General features: G+C 37.9%; 3 protein-coding genes across 4 annotated transcripts in view; all 3 read right to left on the reverse strand.

The window, feature by feature from the left end:
* Positions 1–20,879, reverse strand: part of LOC117500347 (enhancer of polycomb homolog 1-like) — a 43,207-nt gene extending 22,328 nt beyond the window's left edge. Inside the window, exons 1-3 of one of the 2 annotated variants that reach the window (XM_034153204.1) lie at positions 20,599–20,879; positions 17,392–17,481; positions 1,344–1,503 (exon numbers count right to left, since the gene is read on the reverse strand). In XM_034153204.1, the coding sequence (XP_034009095.1) occupies positions 1,344–1,443 (100 nt within the window). In that variant the 5' untranslated portion in view covers positions 1,444–1,503; positions 17,392–17,481; positions 20,599–20,879. Of the gene's footprint in view, positions 1–1,343; positions 1,504–14,351; positions 14,750–17,391; positions 17,482–20,598 lie in introns of those variants that run through there. The other variant, XM_034153203.1, reaches the window with a different exon arrangement.
* Positions 1–26,797, reverse strand: part of LOC117500356 (tripartite motif-containing protein 16-like) — a 215,503-nt gene that overhangs the window by 32,562 nt on the left and 156,144 nt on the right. The window lies entirely within an intron of this gene.
* Positions 21,985–26,797, reverse strand: part of LOC117500348 (integrin beta-1-like) — a 38,124-nt gene continuing 33,311 nt past the window's right edge. The window contains 1 exon segment of the mRNA XM_034153205.1: positions 21,985–23,136. Within this exon segment, the coding sequence (XP_034009096.1) occupies positions 23,071–23,136 (66 nt within the window). The 3' untranslated portion in view covers positions 21,985–23,070.

A 26,797-nucleotide genomic window follows, 5' to 3' on the forward strand; every position in this document is an offset into this window, starting at 1 on the left:
CGATAAAACCTCAGAATAGTTTAAAAAAAGTCTTTCCAGTTTGCCAAAGTCCACGGTCATGACTTTACATGTGATATTTTGTCCGTTTAACACATAAATATAGTCACTTTATTTGATTTAAGGAGAAAATGGATGTTTGAGAGCCTGAAAAAAGCATTTTCTGCCATTTTTGCTTTAGAAAACTGACTTTACTATAAAAAAAAAGACGCAATTATTTTTGACGAATGACTTGGCAATTAGTTGACCAATTAATTGCAGTTCTCATGATGAGGCCAATAATATACATTTTAAATTACAATATTTTTGTGCACAGACTTGTTTCATTGCTGGATTTATCAACCGCCACCATGTAAAACAAGCAGCTGCATTAAAACAACCAACTCAAAACTAAACTAGATAACACATTTCAGTTCATTTTTTTTATTTCAAGATCTAGAAATAACCAACACTGGATTTTCAACACATTTCCCACTGTCTAGACCTAGAGCAATTAAGTCAGAAAGCAATTTGACAGGACAAAACATCTGTCATTGCAGTGTTCAACTAATGGTGTAGAGTACCGCAAATTGCTTTCCTTTGTGACACAAACACGGCGACAGAACTAAGCAACGAAGCCAACTCATTTTCTCTGAACTGGGCACTCTCACAAACCCATTTACTTTGGCAAACATGTGACGACTCATTAAAAGCTTATAAAACACACGCCTGATGCCATTAAAAGGATTAAAAAAAAAAAAGAACCGTCTGAAACCACAGGATCCTTTTAATACCTGTGGACTCGGGAGTCACTTAAAGACTTGCTTTTTTATTTAAGCCTTTCCGCAACCAACTTATCCATCTTCAAAACGCTAGAAAACATTGTCTTGCAATCATAAGAGCTCTGTGGGAAACGGTTTACAATAAACTCTACGTGTTAAAGTCAAAAACGTAGTCAAAATGTAATGAAAAATGAAAGAAGTACACTAATGTGCAATATTGTACTCATTGGCACGTACAATTTTAATCTAAAGCCCCCTAAGTTTCTTCTAATGCAATAAAAAAAAACATTGCAACCTAATGAAACAAGTTCCTAATCTGCTGCATCACAGACATCCATGTTAAACACCTGAACTTTTGAAAGAACATCCATCTGTTTGCAACTCATATATATCAATACTCCAATTACTTGTATATAGACTATTCTGTACTATTTCTATTATATTCTTTTTTAATTTGATCTGTTATATTATGTTGCACTATTGGAGGAGCCTGTGACCTAAGATTTTCATTGTCATAATTACGCTGTAGCTATGCACACATGACAATAAAAGCCTTGAATCTTGAATTAAGGGAAGCCCACTCACGCTGTATGTGAATTAGCTGCTTTGGCATCTTGAACTCCCCGGGGTAGAGGGATTCGTAGTACGTGATGTCGCTCTCCGCCTCGGGCACTGGGATGTGCATGTTGTCCCGCTTCTCTCCGTAAACCTGCTGCGCCGAGATGGCCCGCTGGAGATGGTGTTCCTGCAGAGAGAGAAAAGTGGAGGTGAGACGCCTGGACCACTGAGGGGTAAGGATGGGGAGCGAAACTGGCATTAAAGGTCCCCTATTATACTGTTTTTCATCAATATATCACAGGTCTCTGACATATACAGAACATGTCTCTGAAGTGTTTGTCTGAAACACCAAACAGATCATTGCAGCATCCCATAATCCCCTCTGTTTCAGCCCTGTTTCAAAAGTGCTGATTCTCTGTCTGTTACTTCAGATGAAAATAAGGAGCCCCTCCCCACACCCCTCTGAGAGATATTTGGTTAAAAAGAACACAATGGTGCTCTAGGAGGGGATTCAGGTGATAAGGTGGGGGGTGATTGGCTAATGGTTACACAAGCCAACAAATCGTTATGACATCATAAAGTGGCCAAAATCTGATCAGCTCATTTTCAGACAGGTTTTTATAAAAATGGATCAGGACAAAAAGTGAGAGAATCTTTTTTCCTGAAACTTTCAGAGTCTCTTTCCACAGAGGGGACACATGTTGATGTAGAAGAGACATGAAGAAGTGGAGTTTGCATAATAGGTGACCTTTAAACAGGCACCAGGCTACATTTTTACAGACTGTGGTATCGATACACTCCATTCTTACCAGGTTTCTTATAAAAAAAAAATAGGTCATATTTCTTATTACATAAAATACAGCAGTGTTGGTTCTCAAATCATTTTTTAACAAAATAACTGATAAAAATACCATTAAAGCACCGGGTCGATAAGCAGTATCGGTAAGAGGAGTAGTACAGTTTAAATCCTAACCATACCCATCCCTACCTATGATCGATGTGTTCTTAATACAAACAATAACCTGCAGACTGAATTACTTCCAATGCAACAGATGGCACATTTTTCTTTACATTTAAGCGTATTTGTTGTTTTGCAAACTGTACAAAAGAAAACAAGTGCCACACAGTTGAAATTCTTTTTAGATCAGTTGTAAAACTATATTCAGAACAGATATATATGGAAGAAAAAGAGCCTAAAATATGAATAAGAAATACTTAAATAATCCCCGGGAGAAATTGGTTTCCGTTGTTCCATTTTAGAATTTATAAAATAGAAATAAAAGTAAAATAAGTGATAAAACCGTAAGTAAAACGGTGCAATAAGAGATCATATTTGGGTTTCATTATATGAGTGACATACACATAAGGAATCAAAGTAATATTTCCATAAAGACCAAATTAAAATAAACTCCAGCTGAAGGGAACTTTGTGATTTCAGCCTCTGCAGACCATTTACATGCACACAAACCTATATAACACACTGCAGGAAAAATGTCCCCACTGAATCGTATTATTAAGTCTGAAATAACACCACGTTTTAAATGCACGCCAGCTAACTTAACCGAGGGAGACAACTGACGATGATCCCGTTACACATTGGGCAACATTTGTCCTCCAGATCGTGTAACATCTTTAGCTTCTGTCACACATAGTTCCCAGTAAATGACAGGGATGACCTTTGAGGCACCGCAAGTGACTTCTCTATTCACACCAGCGTTGCTTTCAGGAACATTCCCGTCTTTCGCCTTGTCAAACATGCCACTGGAATGGCATGTGGACGAGGGATGGGCTGAGGGGGCAGTTCAACCAGCAGGCGATAATTCAACACCGCCATAAAACTCAACGAAAGAAGAAGCAGGAGGGGGGGTATGCAATGTAGATTTACGCTGTGGAAAAAGTCTCTTATTACTTCCAGGAACATGGGAGGCAAGAGCTGCTTCTGTCCGCTATAAGGGATTGAATATAATACAAGTTGCGAAACAAGGAATGTTTTTTCACTGACTTCTTGAATCAGAAATTACATACATTAAACTCAAATAATTGCAACTACATCTTCAGCAGTGTTGTAATTGGTTTGCTTGCTCTTTGTGAAAGTGTCCAACGTCAATGATATCGTCATCTGCAATGGTGCCGCTTTCATTCACAAACATTAAACTTCTTATCTTATCTATTCACAACATAGCCATTTCCCCCTTAAAAATAAGGATTTCCGGTGGGATACAGATTGTCCTGAATATCAACCCTTGCTCCCGTTTACACATGACCTCAAGCAAGATGTGTTGCGGACCATATTAGGGATTGAGGGCACGTGTTAAAAAGGGACTTGTGAAAAACACCTTGAACGCGAACAAACAGAACTGCAAGGTGGAACAAAATCAAACTAACACATGTCACGCTATTTACATTTAAGAAAGTGGAAACGTTTTATTTTATGTGAAGGAATCTGTGATCAACATGGTCATAAAAGATAATCGATTCAACCTAGAATGATATGACAGCTTCAGCCCTCAGGCCATAAGACTGTTAAACACCTGAACATCCATAACATTCATCTGTTTGCAACTTATATATATCAATATTAAAATTACTTGTATATAGACTAGGGCTGTACAATTAAATCGTATTTTAAAATCGCAATTACGATTTTGGCCTGCCACAATTACGAAAACAACCTAATCGTAAAAAACGATTATCTTGCTTTGCTTGGTTGTGACCGTGCACTGCAACATATTTGATCTAATTTATTTTAGTCTAATTTATTTGTATTTATCATATTTACATATGTTTAGTAGCTTGGGGAAGTGCGCTCCAAAATATTTGTTGATCTTGTTTATTGGTATTTATTATTTTTGATATTATTTATTTAAATGTAAATATAAATGTATCATTTATTTTTGTATTGGTTTTTCAGTTGAATTATACGTTCAGGGTAATCAACAGTTAAAAAGATACTGTTCAAATTATTATTTGTATTTGTTTTAAAGTTCAATAAATGGATGTGTTCAAAGTCAATGAATAATCGTATTTAATAATCGTGATATCAATTATTGACCAAAATAATCGTGATTATGATTTTTGCCATAATCGCACAGCCCTAATATAGACTATTCTGCACTATTTCTACTGTATTATTTTATTGTGTTGCACTGTTGGAGGAGCCTGTGACCTAAGATTTTCATTGTCATAACTACACTGTAGCTATGTACAAATGACAATAAAAGTCTTGAATCCTTGAATATAGAAGCTGGATAGAGACCAATGTGACCATCTAATCACCATCATATCAGGAGCACAAGTATTAAAGTCTGACACTGTCTCTGTCCGATGGCCTTATCTACCCTCCGTCAGTGTGACAAAAGCCTGCCGCTGCCAAGCCTGTTTAGGGGAAATGTCCCAGAAGGAAGGACGGCAGACGGGTTGAGTAACTGGTTTTCTGGCGGGCTTCTTCTTGTCTGAGCGGTCCCAGTCAGTGGTGGTAGCCGAGCCTCTGGGCGCTGAGCCACTGGCAGGCAGACTGTCAACAAAGCGGCTCTGTACAATCTCTCTCTGGGGAGGAGGAGTGTATTTATGTATTCCTCGAGGTTGTCGGAAGCACGGGGGGAGTGGGAAGAGGTGGTAGGGAATAGATTCAAGGCTTTCATTGTCATTTGTACATAGCTACGGTGTAGTTATGGCAATGAAAATTAGAGATGTCCCGATCCGATCACGTGATTTTCAAATGATCGGAATCGGGAGAAAAAAATCGGGGATCGGGAATTTTTTTTATAAAATATTTTCATTATTTCATGTAATGTTACAAAACAAAAATGACCATGTTCACGTCTTAAAGTCATCCTGAGGCCTTAGTTTTGGTTTAAAATTACACAACATCATGTATGTGTTGCTTCTTTTGGGTTTGTTTTCATAGACCTGGTTGCTTATTTCTCTCAAATCTGGCAACAGAGTGGGCGCAGTGTCTAATAGTAGCAGTAAGCTAACGAGAGGCTACGTTCAGCTGGTGACTCGGGAGTCGGGACAGAGAAAATGTCAGGAGTTTGGAAGTATTATAAAATTGAAAGCGAAGGCAGTGTAACAGCCAGATGCAATGTTTGCAAGGCGGAGGTTCCGCGTGGTGGAAAGAACAGAGAAACGCCACCTGAGAAACAAACACCAACAACAACACGAGGAGTACACAGCGGCCACTCAGGTAACGGCACTGAAACAACCGACACTTTCAGAGACTTTTAAAAGGAAAGAGAAACTGCCCCAGAACAGTGAAAAGGACAACAAAATAACAGCCAAGATAGCTGAATTCATCGCGATGGATGACCAGCCGTTATCTGTGGTGGAGAACGTGGGGTTTAAGGGACAACTTGAATGCTTTTCTCCTTTTTTCTCCTCTTAATGCATTGCATAAAGATCGGATCGGGAAAAATCGGTATCGGCAGATTGTCAAAATCAAATGATCGGAATCGGATCGGGAGCAAAAAAAGGTGATCGGGACATCCCTAATGAAAATCTTAGGTCACAGGCTCCTCCAAAAGTGCAACACAATAAAACAGATAATAGTGCAAGTAAATAAAAAAATAAATCGAATATAATAGCTCACATGTTGCGGACAAAGTTAAAAGCACACAATGAAAAGTAGACAAATACTGAAATAAAGGGGGGAAAAGGCAGAGCTGGAGAGGAGCAAAAGACACGGCAGCCATCATCACCGGCGCCATCTTTATATATCTGTAGTAGGTAAAGTGAATGACACTTTCTATGATTACATGTTATTGTTGGCTGTTGTGTCACATGTATCCTTAATCGTTTAGTGTTCTTATTAGTTGTTGTAAGTTGTAACACCTTGTTCAACATGCTTTGGCAATACGATGTTTTGGATATGGTCATGCCAATAAAGCTCCTTTGAATTTGACTCAAAAAGAAAGTGTGTGTGCTTTAAATGAATGAGTGTGTCACTGTGGTCTTTTGGAAAGTAAGAGACTTTGCTTACTGCAAGTCAGCCATGGTACAGTCACTGATGTGTAACACAAGTACACACATTGAGGAGGATATACAACATTGAAGAGTTTCAATATGCGGTCAGATTTTGGTTTGGTTTGCCGCGCTCTCTAGGGTTTACACCAAAATGCGATTTCTCCATAAAAACAGGTCTGCAACCAACACTTGCCAAGTCACTGCTTCTTTTTGTGCAGGTTATGTGACAGTTGAAACTGCCAGCTCTACCGTCTACATCTCATCTGTTAGCAAAACTACCCAGCAGCCCTGCATGGTGAGCCCCAGTGTGCAAAGCTTTTCAAATGACTTCTATACTGATTGGTAGGAGTGTTTAACAAAAGGGCGAGGATTCATTTACCCCAACTACACATAAAAGTAGGGTTTGGCAAAATGGATCTACTCGCATTATATCTATCATCATGCTATAGTTCATTTTGTGTAATGTTCTGTGACAAACCAAATGGCATATAAATTAGAAACTCACCCTGTAAATCTCAAAATCAGAATAAATATGTCTTCGTATTACTTATACACAGGTTTCAAACTGGTGAAGAATGTCAGTCAGTTCATATTTTATATAAAAACATACAAGCAAACACTATACACAAGCCAGCAGCTGCCTCACAATGCATGTTTTTCCTTAACCAACAAGTCTCTACGAATTCATTTCCACATGGAAAGAGAAACATTAACAGTTGCCGTTTATGTTGATCAGTATGCAATATCAAACTGTATTACCTAGATGTAATAGTTATTTATAGAGCAATACCAAAACATAATTCAGAACCTACTTTAAACACAACAGCAATAAAGAAGCACTGTATCCTGTGGTGAGCCTTAAAGTTGCAATTTCTGAGCAATAAACCGCAGTCAGACGGTGCCGCCGCATTATATCAATGGAGAATTTTCTGCTGAGACATTTATGCAAGCTGTTTTCCCACCTAGCTTCAAGCTCAATGTAAGCTGGATTTAGTTTTAATACTTCTCAGCCAGTCGACTACAATTTTTTAAACATTACGGTCGACTATGTAGCTCCAACATATTGTACGTGTTAAGGGACGGGACATCTCTAAGCTGTTGACCAATCACATCAGAGCCGGCCAGCTAACCAATCAGAGCAGACTGGGCTCTGGTTTCAGACAGAGGGTGAAAAGAGGTGCTGCAGCACAGGCAGTATGAGAAAAATAAAGAGCTTTTTGAACATTAAATCATGAAAACATGCTAAAGTAGAGGCACAAAATATAAATATGAACCTGAAAATTAGCTTAATAGGCCCTTTAACATAAAGAAAAGAGTATGTTAACTGCCACGGAGGCATAAAAGTAAACTTTATACTGTGTCACCTTCAGAACAACATTATGTTAAGATTTTGAACACGTTCAGCCTGTATTACATTTATTTTGAGTCCCAGAGCAACTGATAATCAACCACGTTTGGACGTAGGGAGCCACACTATTCAACACGGTCTGTGGTACCAAAGGCAAGCGATCGTATTTTACATTCATGGAGCTTTATAGTGCCATCTGTTCTGAGGATGTAGCTGGAGACGCTGCTGTGGACAGCCTTGCACTTTTATTTTAGTGCTTCCCTAAGGCTTCTAGATACAAAGCTCACAACGCTTACACTTTCACCCAAAGCATTTACTCTGACCCCCTCTATGAATGTACGCTCACAAAAAGCTTCATGTTCCTATCGAATTCTCACTGAATCATTCCCCCGATAGGCGAATGCCAAAACCTCCGCCCCAATGTCCTCGGGCTTCTCCACAATAAGAGAAAAACTCATAAAAATAAAACGGCCTTGAGCGAAAACACGCAGGCTGCCAAACCCAATCAAGCAATGCGTTTGTTTACTTTCCCGGCTATTTGCTGGAGAATAAATAGACTTAAATTGAGGTGAACAGTCAGAATACAGAACTTTAGCTGGTGGTCTCACGCACATACTTTTTCCTCTCGCTCTCGCTTTCTCACACGAGTCCAGAAATAGCCCTGTAAAATCACCACATCCATCACTGTCAGGTCTGCTGAGGCAGGCCGAGCTTCCTCCACCTTCCTCGCTCTCGCCTCCGACAGCTACTATCCCAGACACTGTAAACGCCACTTAACATGACGGACAGCTGCAAGGGCTGCTGGGTAACGCTGTCGAGGGACGCATGCATACAATACAAGGCGGTTTAATGCACCACGCGGTAGAGGATGGTTTTTAATAACCAGTGTGAGTACGTTTGTGGGAAATTAACAGCAACCATGACAATGCGCTTTTGGCTCAGGCGGACAAATGACTGATCATGAATTGAGAAACTTTTACGGTTAAACTTATGGTGGATAAAAAGGAGTTTCTGTAAGGGTATAATAATTCTGTAACATGAGAGTAGGTCAACTTTTGCATCACTATGATGTAAAACTAGGGCTGCACGATTCATCTTTTTAATATGGAGTAGTGCAATATCCAAATCGCATTTAGAGCAATATTTGGTAAAGGCTAATGGGAGAAAATATAAGAATCAGAAATACTTTGATAATCGCAAGGGGAAATTGGTTTCCTGACACTCGGTCCATTTAGATTGAATAAACAATAAATTATATTAACATAGGTAAAAATGTGAGCAAAATGATCAAATAAGATACAAAATTATTAAAATTAAATAAGGTCATTGTGGAGCTGCAGAGAAGTCATAAAGACCGCTTTCAACAGAATTAAAATAACCCTAACCCTTTCCTAATCCTTTAGTACAGATCATCTTAAGAAACTATCATTTCAACATAATGATTGAGAATAAAGTGATTTAAAAAAAAAAAAAAGATTCCCTCTGATAAAGCAATTGCAAAGTGATTCCCAATATTACTCAGAAATAATTGCACATTTTCCAAAAAGTGCAGCCCTAAATTACTGGTCATAAATTGAGAAAAGAAAATGTCCATCCCACAAACCTCTACTTTACATTACATGTACATGATTTAATGCTCAAAACGGTCTTTCTTTTTCCTCATACCGCTGTTAGCTTGAGAGAAACTCCCTCCCCCCAGTCTTTGCAGGCCATTAACATGCACAAAAACCTATAGAAACACTACAGAAAAGGGAAAACCCCAAAGGCACATTAGGGCCCCTTTAATATAAATTATAAAAGCGTAGGAAAATCTCGAACGAAGGACAACTTTTACATTATTTTGAAGAAAATCCAATGACTCCCAAACAGGACCCGTACAAAGTTTTCTGGCGTTTCCACAACTTAGCAACTCAGCTTTGCCTAGCTTGCAAACCGTATGAGGATATAGATTGCAAAACTTGCCTCAAGACTGGTGTTATTTTCCCTGCGCACATTCACATCAATATAAAACTGTCAACAGTGGAATAAAAAAGGGGAAACGGCTGACTAGGCAACTTTCACTTTCACAGCATGAAGGCTGCAGAGACTTTGGTCAGGTGACATGCCCCACATTTCCATCCAGCAAGGTCACACGCTGAGCAACTGGTGGCATGCCAGAGTGTGAGGCTCTTTAGTTAGTGTGTGTGTGTGTGTGTGTGTGTGTGTGTGTGTGTGTGTGTGTGTGTACAAGAACGGTGTCTGGCAAAGAGGCAAACACAACAGATGCCTGTGGGCTCCCAGCAGGGCCGCAGACACTGACCTCACTTTCAACCAAACGTAAACATAAGACAAAGTTCCTGGCTCAAAACAAACAAGCCGCACGTGCCGAGGGAGTTTCGGCGATGACAGCTTTTCAGTAAAGCCACGCTACACACACACACTGAATGTAAATTACAAAACCACATGCAATGGTGAGCAATGATCCTTGAAAAGCAAGGAGAAAGCAAGAGTGTAGTGCTCCCTAAAACGGTACAAACGAGCAAGGCTTAATGTAGCATACAGCCGGTTTTTCACTGGGAAAATCTGTCCGACATAATTAAGGCTCTGAAATCAAGCCAAGAGTCGAGTGGGGCGAAGTCAAAAAATAAATTACAATGTCAGATGATTTGTTTCACAATTTGTCAACCACTATTCTGCATCCAGCATAGGCAGTATGAGATTGAAGCATGAAAACAGTAAAAGCACAAAATACAAATGTGAACCAGAAAAGAAGCACAATAGGGTTCCTCCAAGTAACTTCTGTACTTCTACTTAACATTTGGAATTTATAGGGTTAAGGTAGTTATACTTTAAACTAGATAAAGAGTCACAGTACTTCTACACTGTTCCTGATGATCACAGTGTCTGGGAAATTGGTCAAAGTGGCCGTATTAAAAAGGTCTGTATCCATTCAACGCTGCTAATGACAAAGGTGAGTCTAAGATCACAATAAAATGATGAGGATCGCGATCATATTTAAATAACATGCAACTTAATGTTTGGTCTCAATAAACACATGATTACTGCAATTTCTTCCATTTGTCCAGTACATTCAATGCTCCCAGGACAGCAGCAATTAGTTTAATGAATCCCTGGCATTATGAAAGGTGTAAATCTACTAGTGTTTCTAAGTTTAACAGATGTTTACTAGCAGAGTCACCACATATATGGAGAGCACACTGTCATCATGCAGACCACAACATTGAACGGGTAGTCCATGTGGTTGAGGCTGCGATAAGCTCAGCGTGGAGTAGGGCTGCAGAGAACGCCCTTTTTTAAAAATCTTAATTTGTTTCTTGGTTAATTGATGAGTTCAATTGATTGGTGGGTCTATGAAATCTCAGAAAACTGTGGAAAAGGGGGGTCAATGCCACCTCAAGCACATGATGTCTTTAACAAGGTCACGGTTGGTCCACTACGCAAAGAGATTCAGTACATTTACTGTTTAGCAGAATAAAGAAACTAGAGATATTCACATTCAAAAAAGCGTGAATCAGTGAATTTTACTTATTGTTTCTAAACAAAGAAAAATATTAAAACTGATCAAAAGAGTTGGGTGATTTATTTAATATTAATCAACTAAAAGTATTATTTCCTGCATGTAGCATAAAGGGACTGCATTTCTGTGTTGTACAATTACAATAAATGAACCGCAATATTTCCACAGGCAAGCACTTTCCCCCTGTGTGGATCAATGAGTTAAAAATCAAGGATGCACAACTAAAAACACATGCACTTGCGGTACAATGAAGCAACATCATACATTAAGGGCTGAAGGAGTGAGTCATGCATATTTTTTTAAAATGCACAAGCAACCAACAATAACTCAAACCATACTTCCTATCAAACACCTGACGTAGAAATTCAAAACAGACTTCTGAGCATTTGCAGCAAGCCTTGGCCTACCTCTTATGATAATATGACGGTTACATAACGGAGCTCTCCAGCTGAGCACAACACAGACTTTGAAGTGACAGCAACTGCAACCCTTCCCCCCAGTCATCCTCCTCCCGTGCGCCACGTGCCGCCGGTCTGCCAGCCTGCTGAGCCATCTGACACACTGAACCCCTGACACACAGCCAGCACCAGACTGGCTGCAAAGCACTGAATAACAACAGCATCCACAAGGCAGGGAAGTCTGGACTGATATTCCCACGAGTGTCACTTTGTTAGGACCAGTGGTGGGGGCCCTTACAGATTTAAAAACCACTACTGCATTAAGCCAGCCTCCCCCCCCCCCCCAAACAACACATACTTACAATTTTTTTTTTTGACAACTAGTGCAGTAAATATGCTTCTGCAACAGTGGAACAACTATTGCTTTACTTTTCTCTATTCAATTATTACTAATATTGAAGCAGGTCCAAATTGCACCACTTGGGATATCAGAAACACACCCAAAAAGTGTGAACAGTCCTGCAGATTGTACATGTTCTCTTGTATACTTCTCAAAGTGTACACTTATTTGTGCAGGCTGCTTTCAGAACATTTTTAACAAATGATCCTAATGCAAAGTGGTAGGGACAAAATTGTCCATTTCCAAAAGTGGAGGGGAAATGTCCCCATCATCCCAAGTATAAATGACACCTATTGATATTCCCCATTTACAAGCACTTATATTTAAACATGAGTCAAGAAGACTGCAGGGTCAACTAGGTCATACTTATCTAAAAGAATCCGATGTGCTGCTAAGAATGACAGAAGTTGTCTAATAAATGTCATGCAATGAATGGAAGAACACATTTCCCATGGGTTGCATTGCATCTAGTTTTTTCTAAACAAGCCCCTGCATCCAAAAGATAAGCACCAAAACACTTGGCATAAAATCGGGAAGCAGTCTTTGTTTATTTACATGACTCAGTGACTCATTCATCCCTTAAACTGAGCTAAAATATCTCCTTCTCTAGCTAAATCATAATACGCTAAGGATAGAACATGAACTCCCAGAATAGCTTGTGAAGTTATACAATTTGTATATTTGAAAATGTGCAGTGGCAAGAGAATTTGGATGTGGTTCAATCTAATCTGGAAAATCCAATGTCAAGACTGGGAAACTAGCGAGACTGTTACAGTGAGAGTTGTAACAGATACCGGGAAAAACAACTAGACACACAAGAGCAACTTTATGTAAAGTCAATTTATATAAATAAATAATATAAATATGTGAATGCAGGTTTGTGATGCAAGACTGGGAGATTACATATGATATCTCTCACCGCTACATTGCAATGAAAGTATTATTTAAATACAGTGAAGATCACAACACAGCCTCAATACAAACAAACATCAAACGCTGAATATTATTGTCATGTCAAAGTGCTTAATAGCTGTGATGACCTGCACTAAGGCAATGCAATCATTGTTTTGTATTAATGCTTTATATGAATTTTCTATCAGCATTATCCTGCACAATCATCACTAATATCATTCTGCAGATTGGACCATTCTAGAATATTATATATTTTATTATGATTATTGATGCATTAGAGTGTCATCAAAGCTGCAGCTAGTTGTAATGACTTTGTATACTGCAGGGTAGCTTGTGAATTTACTCCAGGTTTAACTAAAGTCATATTTAAGAGTTGATTATATTTCACACCATTTATCCAGATCTGCAAAGTAACTAAAAGGTATTAATGAATGTATTGAAGTAAAAGTATACACACACGTATGCCTGATCACATTGCTGCTGTAACTAAACAATTTCCTCAATTTAGGATCAATAAAAGTATCAATCTAATCAAAACACATGATGTATTTATTATTCTGAAATGGGCCATTATGCATAATAAGTATTTTCACTTTTGATACTTTAAGTTTATTTTGATGCCAATACTTTTACTTGAGTATCATATTGATTGCAGGACTTTAACTTGTAAAAGTATTCCTAAACTCTGGTACTTCTACTTTTACTCAAGTACAAGATCTGAGTCCTTCTTCCACCTCTGATTGTATGTCATTACTGTCATGCCAATAAAGCTGTCTGAATTTGAATCGAGTTTCCCCTCGGCAGCAGTGTTGACATTTCTGTACAAAGCAGCAAAAAATGAAAATATTTGATGTAAAGTACCTCAAAATTGTACTTAAGTAGTGTAGATAGATACTTTATTTATCCCAAGTTCGGAAATGATTTTGTCACAGCAGCATTTCGACAGTAAGAATACTTATTTACTTTAAACCACTGGTCGTAACTGTAAAAAGCATTGGAAACACTGTATGTCAATATGGTCATGCTAATAAAGCTATTTGAGTTTCCCCTCAATGCATGGCAGCAGTGTTGACATTTCTGTCTGCTAGCAGCACAGATGCCACATATAATCTGAAATCACTAGCTCCCCCTTGCCCTGGTCCTTTGCAATTACGCCAACACAAGGCCTCGTCCCGACACACAGGAGACAAAATGTCGGAATTGCTGAAGTCACATGACTCCTTTGTACTTAGAAAACCACCTCACGTACAAATAAAGCAGAGCAAACCTGCTTATCTCATCCGAAAACCACACATTATATCCCCGCGTAACCATAACAATAACCACCGTCACACCAACGGTCCGTTTAGAACGGAATTCCGTCGTGTTTCTCCTGAGAAAAAACAGCGGCCATTTTGTGTGAAAGCTTGCGCAGAGAAGAAAAAAAAAAAGGAGGGACGCTTCATTAAAAAAAAAATAATAAACCACATAAATTCAACATTTTTAAAATAAATCATACCGATTCCTCTTCTTTCTCCATCCCCGTGGGCATCTGCGGCACGGCCCGGTTAATGGAGGCATACTCGTGCAGGTCGGGTAAATCCTCGCAACGGAAAACGGGCAGCGGCTTGGTAGCGTCCAGAGCTCGCGCCCGAAACGACAATTTACTCATTTTTTCACAACTCGAGATGCAATATAAATCTATCGGATCTCCTGATATTCACAACGGTACCGAGTGGCGCTTTCATGGATGTTTCTGTGCGGTTTTTCTCTACTCTAACGTTGTAAAGCTTGTATTTAGGGCGTCGCCAACGGAGCCGGGGGAAGGGCCCGGATCTTGGTCGCTCTCTCTCGGACTGTTTTTTTCCGACGCTCCGCTCCCTACCGTTGGTTCAGTGCGCCATGGACAACATGGCGGACATTTAAAACTCTTTTGCTCTGTTTCGCTCGCAGCGGTCCAACCCCCAGCGCGCGGACCGACCATTCCCACACGGTCCCGAGCGCTTGCGCGTTGCGGGGGTGGGGGGAAGGGGGGCAAACTGACTGCTTTACACACACACACACTTATATATTAATGATTGCAATTACCGTTAGGCGGAAATATATATATTGTTTATTAAAAAAAAGAGAATCTAAATGAACATGAATGAAACATGAGAAAGAAAAATAAACAAATAAGTAGATCCAATAATTATACTAAATAAGTAGATACTAATTAATAAAAATACACAAATAAGTATACTTACAATGTATACTCCATTTAGTAGATACTAATGAATAAAAGCCAAAAATAAACAAATAAGTAGATAAAATACAATTATACAAAATAAGTAGATCCCAATTAATAAAAGCCAAACAAATTATCAAATTAATAAATGTATGAATAAAAAAAAGCTTGATTTACGTGTAAAACAAAAACAAAAAGTTATGACACAAAATGTTGTTAAATTTGCAGGAGTAGTGAAAGGCATAACTTTTGCTCCTATTTGCATACAACACACGTATTGACTTTGCAGTACATATGTAATATTAAACACCAGTAACATCGTAGCCACAGTTGATTTTCAGTAGTAAATAAAGAGGAATCAAAGCTTATATCAATTTATATTCCATTGTATTAATTCTATTTTTAGGCTTGTTTTTTGTATTTATTAAACCATACTACCATTAGGAATTACAGTAGGCTACACAAAACTACCCTACAATTATAGCAGTAAAAGAAAGCCTCAAACTAAACCTATAACTTTGAATATTTATGTTATGGTAATTAGTGTTATGCTTTTCAGTTTACCTCTTAAAGCAAGATAAATCAAAGATCATCCGTCTAAGTTTATTCCTTTGTGTTCATTTTCGTAGTCATGCGTAAATCCTTAATATATTATTAAAATATGTTCAATAAAAACAGACTACCATTAGGAAATACAGTACCCTAACATTCTAGCATTAAAAAAGCCTCAAACCTTTCAACTTTTTAGTAGACCTTTTAAATCATGAGAAATCAAAAGCTTATTTTCGAATTCATTCTTTTTAAAATCATGCTTTAGTGATATTATTTTTAAAAATGTGACTAATAGTATACCATTACAGGGTGTCCGCGGGGTCTTAAAAAGTATTACAAGTTGATAAATCAGTATATAAATATATATAAATTGTCCAAAGAGGTTGTATTCTACAGTTTGCCTGAATGTAATCATTGCGTAGGTGTGTAGTGTGATTCTGTGTAGTTTATTTATGGCATCCCGTTGGATTGAACGTCATCTGAAGAGGACATCGCACGCTCACTGCTTGATGCACGCGAAGGTCCGTTTACGCCGGTTGTTAAACAACATCGTTATGGGGAAATGCAAGTTTGCGTCCAAATGGTTGGAAGATAAGGAGGAAGGACAATCAATACTGTATATAGTCAATGTGAGGTAAAGTGTGTCGCCAATGTAACCGGTTAAAACTCAAAGTGGCGATGAGGTCTTAAAATGTATGGTAAGGGTCTTAAAAAAGGTATTACATTTGACTTCAGGATTCCTGCATATCCCCTGCATTACACAACTTCCCTACAATTCTGTAAAAAAAGCATCAACTTTTTCCTTTAGTTGAATAAAAATCGACTTTATTTGTTATATATAAATTATGATTTTATGGCGATTGTTTTTATGCTTTTTGTGATTTTACGCCTTTCATTAGACCTTTAAAATCACGAGAAATCAAATGGTTATCTGTTCAAATGTGTTCTGTTTTATAACTTCTCGTTTTAATCATGCTTTAGTTATTGATATAAAAGAATGTTGAAATGTAACTAATAAAAATACCATTATGAGACAATACTACCCTAAAAGTTCTAGCAGTAAAATAAGAGCCTCAAGTTAAACCTAGTTCACTAAAATACCACCTTACTCTGAATTATTATTTTATGGTAATTGGTTTTATGTATTTATTATTAGAACTTTAAAATCATGAGAAATCAAAAGGTCACCTGTCCAAGTTTATTCTGTGTTATAACTTTTCTTTTTAAATCATGCTTTAGTTATTGATATATAACACACGACTACCCTGACATTCTAGCAGTAAAAAAAAGCCTCAAACTTATCCAGTTTACTAATATACTACCTTATTTGATGGTAATGTGTTAATGCTTTTGTGTTAAACAAATCCTCAGCAGGGGTAAGAGTAACAAACTCCACATTATCCACACAAGCCAACGCCTAAAATACCAGAGGAATGACCGGATTACTCGGACCCAGAGAACCTTATCTATCTCTACAACAGCTTTGGAGGAATGTTTATCCCAGGTAAACCTCCTCATGTTCACCACCTCAACACTGTCGCCCTCTTCTGGTGCAACAGGTTAAATATCAGGGCACCAACATGTGTTTTAAAGCAGACAAAACTGCACACAACATTTCCTGAACATTTATACCCAAAAGCAGCTATATTATGCAGTTTGGGTATTTCCAGCAAACCCCAATGGATTGGGAGAATTTATATGCCGCACAACAAAAGCCAAAGACATCTAGAAGGATAATTCATGCTGTATCAATATTGTAAGAATCATTAGAAAGTCTTACCTGTTGATGACATTTTGTTTATCCAGGGTCCACCCAGGGGAACGGAGGGTCACTTTTCATAATTAAATCCACTGATGGCATCATGATGACCTGAAAGCAACAAGTATATTTAGCCAAAAGTACGCATTTTGGGACACTTTCACCATAACACAAAGCTTTAAAGAGGAAGTGACGACTTTGTTACAGGAAAAGATAAAGACACGTGGCACTAGGGCTGCTCAATTAATCGCAATTACGATTTTGGTTTGCAACAATTATGAAATCAACATAATCGAAATAAAACGATTATTTTTTTCAGTTGAATTATACTTAAAGTTCAGGGTAATTAACTGTTAACAAATTATTGATGTTTTCAAAGTAAATGGATAATCGTTTTTAATAATCGTGATATCAATTATTGACCCAAATAATCGAGATTATGATTTTTGCCATAATCGAGCAGCCCTACGTGGCACTCAAGTCAAATTAATTTGAGATTTTCACCTGATTATAATTGCAACGACCACACCTGGCTGTGTTTATAGGTTTCTCACTGAGTGGACTCTTTAGTGTGGTGAATTAGTATTGAGTTTAGTTGATTATATCATTTATCTCGTGGGAATACCATGTTTCATACTGCAACATGATTGGAGAAGGGATACACAATATGATGCCAATTAATAATCAAGTCCTGGATGACAGTGAAGTTGATACACAACAGGCAGGTAGGAAATTATGTAGGAAAAAAAGGGGAATATGATGAAGCAAAGGCCCTGAGTGGTGCAGGAATGAGTCCAATAACTAGAGAGTTAGCATTATAGGACTTCTGGGTTCCCTCATCTCGAAGTCAATGCTTTTTTTTAATGAGTTCTTGGTTCTAGAATCTAGATGCTTGAAATAAGGCATTTCGGCATCTCGAAAACGGTGGTTGCTAACAATTGCCTAAATGAGACTGATAAACGTCATAAGGCCGAACTTGAGAACGCCTTGAGCTTAGCGGGGGTGCCATGTGGTTAGTTTAAAGTATTAGTTTAGCTATTAACTTCTAGCAATTGCATTTATGCTTTACCCTTTATACGTGGTGTTGAATAAAGTATCATAAACATGTATTAGCCACATGTTTTATTTTCTGCAAGTATCCAAAAAGCAATGGAAAAATCCCATTGCTTTTTGTTGAGGAAGTCCATTGTGATGCCAACTTTGGGATTAGCCTATAGAAATATGTCATCACTGCACCACTCTATTGTCAGCAAGTTAGCAGGCTGTCGTTAGCATAAGACTAAAGCTGCTGAAAGTGGCTCATATCTTGTTAAGTCAAAATATGTGCAACGTAAACAGCGGAACCTGAATGCCTCTGGAGGTCACCAACAATTAAAATTAAACTTGAGACCCTGCCTACAGTTCCCTTAAATTCAACTGTTACCTGTCTTCAAGGAAGCCTGACCTGTAATGTTCACTCAACGAAAAAAGGTTGCATTTTTTATCAGGAAAGATTTCTGTTATGCAAAGCAGCTAAATGAATGTCGAGGCAAATAAAACTCCAGGAGAATAATTTGTAATACTTACCAACCGTTTTTATTCAGGTCAAAACTATTGATCTTTTGTGATACCTCCCAATTTTGGGGTTAGTCTTTCCCTTTATGACATTGCTATTAAGCTGTATTGTTGAGGAATGCCTTGAAAATGTTTTAATTTGCGGATAATTAACAGCCTAACTTTTGCATTGGAGTTTGAAGCCAAGGCCTCGGTATGATTACACACAATGACCAAACGTAGGGTGAAATAATTCAATCTTCAAATGAATTATTATGAGCTTGAGTAAAACACATAAACCTACAAATAGAGCATCTCAACCTAAAGCAAACTGTTCTTCTAAACCTCACACTTACTCATAAATATCTACATGTGGGTGGGGTCACACAGGGAGTGGACACAATATCAGGAAAGCACAGGAATCCCCTTTTTGTTGAAGTTTTGGGGATTTACATCTAAATTTGTTGAACTGATATGGTGAATTTGAGCTAATTTGGTATTCTAAGCAGGATTTTCGGGTTTTAAACTACAACCACAAAAAAAAAGGGGATGATGTGAAGTCGTCCCCATCGTTATAAGCCCATGTAGGGAGAGGTGTGTGTTTCAGGAGGGGATCTAAAGTAGATAATGCAGGGGATATGAGGGATTCAGGGCCAAGCAGCTCCCCAACACACCTCAGGAAATGTAAAATCATGTTGAATGACCATAAAAAAGGGAGAATAATGTAGACTTCCAAATTATTATTCATGAGCTTGACATATAAGCCTTTAATGCTTAGTAAAACACGCATAGAACATCTCAACCTAGTAAACTGTTATTCATACTTTGTGCAAGCCTACAAATGTCCCATGTGGGTGGGGTTACCCAGAAAGCTGACACAAGCACAGGAATCCCCTTTTTATTGCAGTGTTTAGGATTTCAATCTTACTTTATTGACCTGATATAGAGAATGTCAGCTAATCTTGTGTTCTTAAATGGATTTTTGAAGAATGTTGAATTAAAATCACTACAAGTAACCATGAGGTCACTCTATCCCTAGCTGGGAGCTTCCCAAATCCATCTTTTTTCTTTTTAAAAAAAAAAGGGGGTTGTTTCTTAAGTCTTCCCCCCATTGTTAAGCCCATGTAGGGAGAGGTGTGTTTCAGGAGGGATCTACAGTGAGTTACAGTAATGCAGGAGATATGAGGGATTCAGGGCCAAGCAGTTCCCTCACACACCACAGTATCTGCCTGGCACTGTTTACCTACACACCCTAAGCCTCTGATCCAACAATGTTATATTTCCAAACCAACATGATACAAAAAAAAACATAATCATGTAAAATAACCCCAAAAAAAGCCCTCATCCACTCTTCAGCTCCACCTCCTGCTGATGGTATCTCTCCATGATAGCCAGTTTCTACTTCTGCCATAAAAGCAACAACTAGTGATCTACATGTATGTTTTTATGCATTAAAAACATGTATTTTCGCCTTAATCGGTCGACATCACGACCTCCCTTTCTCCAAAGGGCTGACATAGTGATGAGGAAGTTTTTTGTGCTGAATTGCATCCAGCTGACCAGCCAGGAATTTGATTGCGTGTATGAAATCATCTGATGCCAGAAAACACTATTCACGATGGGGCCTTTCTGCCGAGCATCGATTCAAGTTACAATAATGAAAGACAACAACAGTAGCGACAAGAAATTACTCACCATTTCGATGTTTCAGCACACGTTGAGAGATTTCTTTTTAAAAACAGATGGGGAACATTTCTGCAAGTTGGGGGAAAAAACGCAACACGACGCAGCTAAGCAAGAGAGACACGCAACTAACACAAGCTAGTTCTTGTCTTTTATAATAAATAAAGAAACACAAACGGTAGCTGATATCCTGGCCAGGGAGAGCCGCTTGTATGCTTTATATCCACCTCGTCAAACAGCGTTTTTGTGTTTTCCTGTCGATGCAAAGCAGGCTGAAACTAGAGAGGTGGAAAAACCAAAGTGCTACTGTTGGGGGTTAACAACTTTGCTGTAAAACGCGGCCTCTGATTGGACGGCAGAAGCCACCAATCAGCTTGTGGAGATGCCAGGGATCGTGGCGTCACGTTCTCACAAGGGCTGAAACGCAACGTGATTGGCTGAATACATACACTATATCCTGTAAATAAATAAAAAAAGACGCGAGAGACATTTAAAATCGATAGTGACTATACTTGTAATCTCTGAAATGTACGTGCGAGAGTACTCAGGTCTTTACCAGAGTGTAGGAATACTCTGTTACAGTAAAAGTCCTGCATTCAAAATGTTACTCAAGTAAAAGTACCAACGTCAACATATAGTTAATGTACCAACAGTAAAAGTAGTGAGATTTGTGCAGATTGGTCCATTTCAGAATAATATATATTATATGTTTTATAATGATTGAGCAATAAAGTGTTCACAAAGCTGGTAAAGATGCAGCTAGTTTGAATGACTTTGTATACTGCAGGGTAGCAGGGTAACAACATTCTGATTTAAGACTTGATTATATTTCACATCATTCATCCACATCTGTAAAGTAACTAAAAAAGGTATTCAATAATTTTTTTTAGGAAAAATGCACATTCACAAAGAGCAATTGACTGACTTTAAACCAAATTTAGCAATGTTGACTAAGAAAACAAGAATAAAAATAGTAAAAAAATAAAAAAGGCAATCAAAACCAAATGTGTTTTCAATAAATATTTTACATGAAATGTTACCTTTTGTCTTCATTTACTTTTTATTAAACATTCAACTTGTGTTTAAATAAATGTCTTTATTTTAAATTACTTTTTTATTAAATATTATCTTTTTAATTAACAATTTTACTTCTTACATTTATATTTTTTTCAGTTTTTGTTGTTGTCCATCTTTTATGAATGTTTTCTGAAATGGAGCAACTGTCACAAAATACAATACATTTTTTGCTAAAGATCATTTGTTCACATCCCAAATAAGAATAATCCCTACCAGTTTTATGTTAACAGAGCAGAATGTAAAAGAGTAAACATTTTGAGAACAACAATGTAGACACAATACTCCACAAGACAGTAAATACACAATAACATTTAAACAATATAGGGGTACATTGTTTTTGATGTTTATTCAATAAATAATTTCAGAAATACAGAATAGCAAATGTGAATGTGTTGAAATAAAAAAGGCACTTAAAAAATGGTGACGGGTGCAATCTTTTTTTTCTTTACAAAAATCCTGGAGATCTGAAAATCGTTCCCTTACCACCGATCTTTAAAACCAAATGACATTATCATTCCTATTTCTTTCCAATAAAAATGTTTTGATCGTAGCACCACAGAAAAAGTTTGGCTGAATTACTGACGCATAGAAAATAAAAAGTGGGACCAATCCCCATTTCATACCTACAAATAAAAACAAGGCATTTCAATAAAAGAGTTAGCGAATAAGGCAGGTTTGCGTGTTTTTGGCATAGCTGTGAAGAATTAAAGGACCTGAGTTGGCTTTAAATTAAGCGAGTAAAACCTGGAGCCAAACGGTAATACTACTGTACACTCGACTTGTTTTCTAGACATTTCAATTGATTGTTCAGACGGAGAAAGTCACACTATCCTGTTCTGTGGATACATATATGGCTTAACACAGAAACCAAAACATACTGTACACATTTCATTGCTACCACTCTGCTGGCGCTACATGTGAAGAGTTTCAAACCAAAGAGACTTTAAAAAAAAGACGCCTGATCAGTTTAAAAAAAGAACGCAAAGACGGCAAATCAATCGTAAGACTCGGCTCACTGTGTGTTCGACTCATTGATTCTTTTGGAGAGGAACCCTTCATTTGTTGCCCATCATCAACATCCATTTTAAACCCCTCGACAAAACACTGATGGCTCTATACATGCACAGACGATACCTTGCCAGTCCCGCGGCGGAAAAACTACGAATCAGTTCAACACATTCTCTCAAGTTCCGCATAGTAAAAAAACAAAACATTTACAGACTGTACACATTTCAGATGAAGCATAGAAAATAAAAAAAGTTAGTAAAACAAAATGAAATAGTGGCAAAATGCATTGGTGATTACAACAAACAAACAAACAAACAGTGAGCATTATAAACCCCCCCCCCCCCCCGTCCCGCCTGTTATCTTCTCCATACAGTGTTGTCACAAGGAAGGAAAGCTGCATCATTTGCCCTCGTACTTTGGATTGACGACAGTCGTTACGGCACTTTTGTAGATCGGATTCTCACCCTGAGAAATACAGAGAACAACGAGAGTGAGTACAACCGGTGTGACGTCAAACTGATTAATAGAGAAACACATCAATGACACGTTTACACACACGAGCCACATTCTGTCACAGTTGTGATCATGGACCCCTCGTTTCTGCTGTGTGATTGTGATGTGCTATATGTGACGTGTATGTAGTAACGCGTGTCGTTTGCATTTTATTGTTCTCTTTTATCCTTTCGCCTGTATCTACTTGTCTTTCATCCTTTCTTTATAACTAATGCTGTTGATGTATTGTGATTTTAAAAAGGTGTTTATCATCTGGTCGGGAACAACAGCTGGAAATGAGCAATGTTGGCTAAAGCTGCCCCAATTACTGTTTTTTGTGACAGTTGATCAATGGGGACTGTCCACGCCACTATAAAGAAATAAACTAAACTACATTTTAGTTTACTGCTTATTGTATATTCACTGTATTGTTATATACACATTTTTACTGTTGATACATTACATGTTACTTGTTAGACACTTTAATCCAAAGCGACTTCCATGCACTCAATACAGTGAGCAATCCCCACAGGAGCAACTTGGGGTGAAGTGCCTTGCCCAAGGACACAACGACATGCTGACTGCAGTGGGGATTGAACCTGTGGCCCCCTGATCCGAAGAGCTTTACTTTAACTACTTATCTGCATTAATTATTGTATTTGTTATATATCGTACGATGTGCAGGTTAACCCCTACTTTTAATCATTATATGAATATATATGTTTTTATTGCAAATTTCTTTTAACTTCTTATGTTTATATATATTTTTTCCATTTTATTGTTATTATTGCCAATTCTTTCTTTCACTTATTTATATTAAAGGTCCCATGTCATGCTTTTCTGGTTATTACCCGTCCCCTTGTGTGTTATGAAGGTGTTTCTGCATGTAAACGGTCTGCAGAGTCACAAACCCTCAAAGTACACCCTGTAGCGAGTAAAACTCTAACACAGAAAAGACCTGTCTATGCTGCCCCAGAACGCCTCGTTGGACATTTCTCTTTTTCCATTGGTTACTTCTTGGGTATAGTGACGTAACGTAACGGCTCCGCAGATTGGTTACGTTACGTCCGTGGAGCCGTTACTACTTATTTGCAGTAATTATTGTATTTTTGCACACTTTAGCTTTTAACTTGTTTATATAAATATTTTAATCCCATTTTATTGTATCTTATATTGCACGTTTGTGATAACTTCTTATGTTTGTATAAATATGTGTATTCTATTTTTCTTTTTGTTGCACATCGTTACTTTTAACTTCCTACAAAGAAAATCACATTCTGTGCATCTCTACTCAGAAATAATGTTGTCACAACAACAACATGTCTAAACCCAAAGCAGATCAAGATGGAGTTTTACAGTATCACAGCACACAAGAACACACAACGAGCATGTGGCCACTTTGTTTGTCTTTCTCACAACTGTGTGTGTGTGTGTGTGTGTGCGCGTGCGTGTGCGTGTGTGTGTGTGTGTGTGTGTGTGTGTGTGTGGCCGTGGTGTTGACTGCTGCAGGCGACTGTTAGTGTCAAACTGCCACTCTCAACAAGGATCTGCACCTGAGGCTGACACTGAAGTGTGATTGGTAGCTACAGAAAACCCTTCGGTGAAACTGTACAGAACATTTTAGGTTTTTAGGGCTGCACCTAACATAGGATTCGATTATCGTTTAACCCGCCCGGATTATTTGGTCTATAAAGAGTCAGAAAACGGTATAAAAAAAGGTTTGTCTTTTGCTTTGTCACGCACACAACCAACTATTAGATTGACCTGTTAAACCCCTTTGTATTTTTATGATCCATACTCTAAACACGTTTGAGTCATTGTATTTTCAGACTCTTGGTTTTCTGGCTGATCAGACTTTTTGATCTGCTGTCTTATAGTTTGAGCAGTTTTCAGGGTAAGATTTCTCACATCACTGCTGTCAAAAAGCCTGTCTCAAACTGAAGTGAGCTCGTTTTGACTAACCAAAATCTTGGAGGTCAAACAAATCGATCACCTTAGTTCAATTTGGAAAGTAAGACGTATTTTCCTCTAAATATACAAAGCAATAGCAATGGTTTTTATTATGAAACATAAGTTTTGTGTGTTTTTTACGACAACAATTGGGTTTTAAATGGTTTGTTTATCATAAAAAATGATTGTAATTACTTAATTTGATCTGAAAAATGTACTGCATAAACATAGGAAGGAAGTAGGATCTAAATGAGAGGTTCAAATAAAAACTTCTCAATTTGAACAGTTTTTTTTTTTTTTAATATGTGGTGACTAGCATTAAGGGAAAAGCCCAACATCACAGCAACTTCAGTAACAAACAAACGCCACTTGTGTTAAGCTTTCTAGTTTCACAACATGCCGTCACTTCACTGCAAACCCACAGAAAATCAGTCGGGGTGTGAAACGGAGAAAACTCATGCAACGGGCGGTACGAACTTTGACCTAAAGAGAAGCGCCTTTATTCCCATAGCTGGGATTCTGGAACTGGTTAATAGGACTCTTGTAAATGGGGTTTCCTTGCTGACATGGAGAAGGAAGGAAATGGGAAAACAGGACAACAAGAAGTGAAGAGAAGCAGGAGATACAGCAGTGTGAAAGAAAAGACATGAACGCCTGAAAGGAAACACAGAGCAGAAAAACTAATGATCTCTGATAGGAACTCATTATTGTTGTGATGTTATGCTGGACAACATGTTCCCATCTCTTGCCCCTCAAACAGGAAGAAGGAGAAGAAGGAGATTGCTAACTTTTTAGAACGATATCTTTATATATATATTTAATATGTCTATTTTTTTTTAGCTCAATTCACAGAAAATGCATCTCGAGGAAAAATCCATCCGAGTAAAGTCAAGATAAATAGGATTTTCTTTTCATCACTCTAGTAATGATCATATGCTCCCCTGTAATGGCACGACACATTTCAGATTATTTTACTGTTATTATTTATTAATGTTTTAGTTATTTCCAGTAATATCTGAGTGATAAAACTTCACAAGGATATCTTCACTTTCATTTGCTCTCATTTTACAGCAGGTCTGTAGGGAACAAACCCACACCGCTGGTCTACTTGATCTGATTGACTCTGGTTTACCATAAAAAGTAAAACCTCCCCGTCATCACTCGCTTATTTATCAAGACAAAAATAAAAAGGAACACATTTCTTCCATTTTTTTAAAACTTAAATTAACTTTGAAGTGTGTCTACTTTCTTCCGCTTAAGAAATAAAGTGACACATTTACTGGTTATTCCCCACAAACACCATCTGTCCAAGGACCAACATCTCTTAAGCAATGATCATATGTTCTCCTGTTATGGCACAACCAATTGCAATTCAGATTATTTTACTGTTATTATTTATATTTATACTTGTATTTTTCTTTCATTTTATACCAGTTTGATAGGTAAAAAAAAAACCTATCAACGTCTAATCATCACCGGTACAAAAAAGTTTGTGAAAACATCCCTTTCAGCAGCAGCTACTTACCTACACTTTGCTCATTTAAGATACGATACAAAAGCAACAAATACTGTGTAATGCATCTACTTTCTTCCGCTTAAGCAATAGTGACACATTGTCTTTTCCCCACGAACACCATCTGTGTTTAAAGTCTGTTCCCTTCCCCCCCCCCCATAGAGAGACTTC

Source organism: Trematomus bernacchii, unplaced genomic scaffold (assembly GCF_902827165.1).
Source record: "Trematomus bernacchii unplaced genomic scaffold, fTreBer1.1, whole genome shotgun sequence".
NCBI lineage: Eukaryota > Metazoa > Chordata > Actinopteri > Perciformes > Nototheniidae > Trematomus > Trematomus bernacchii.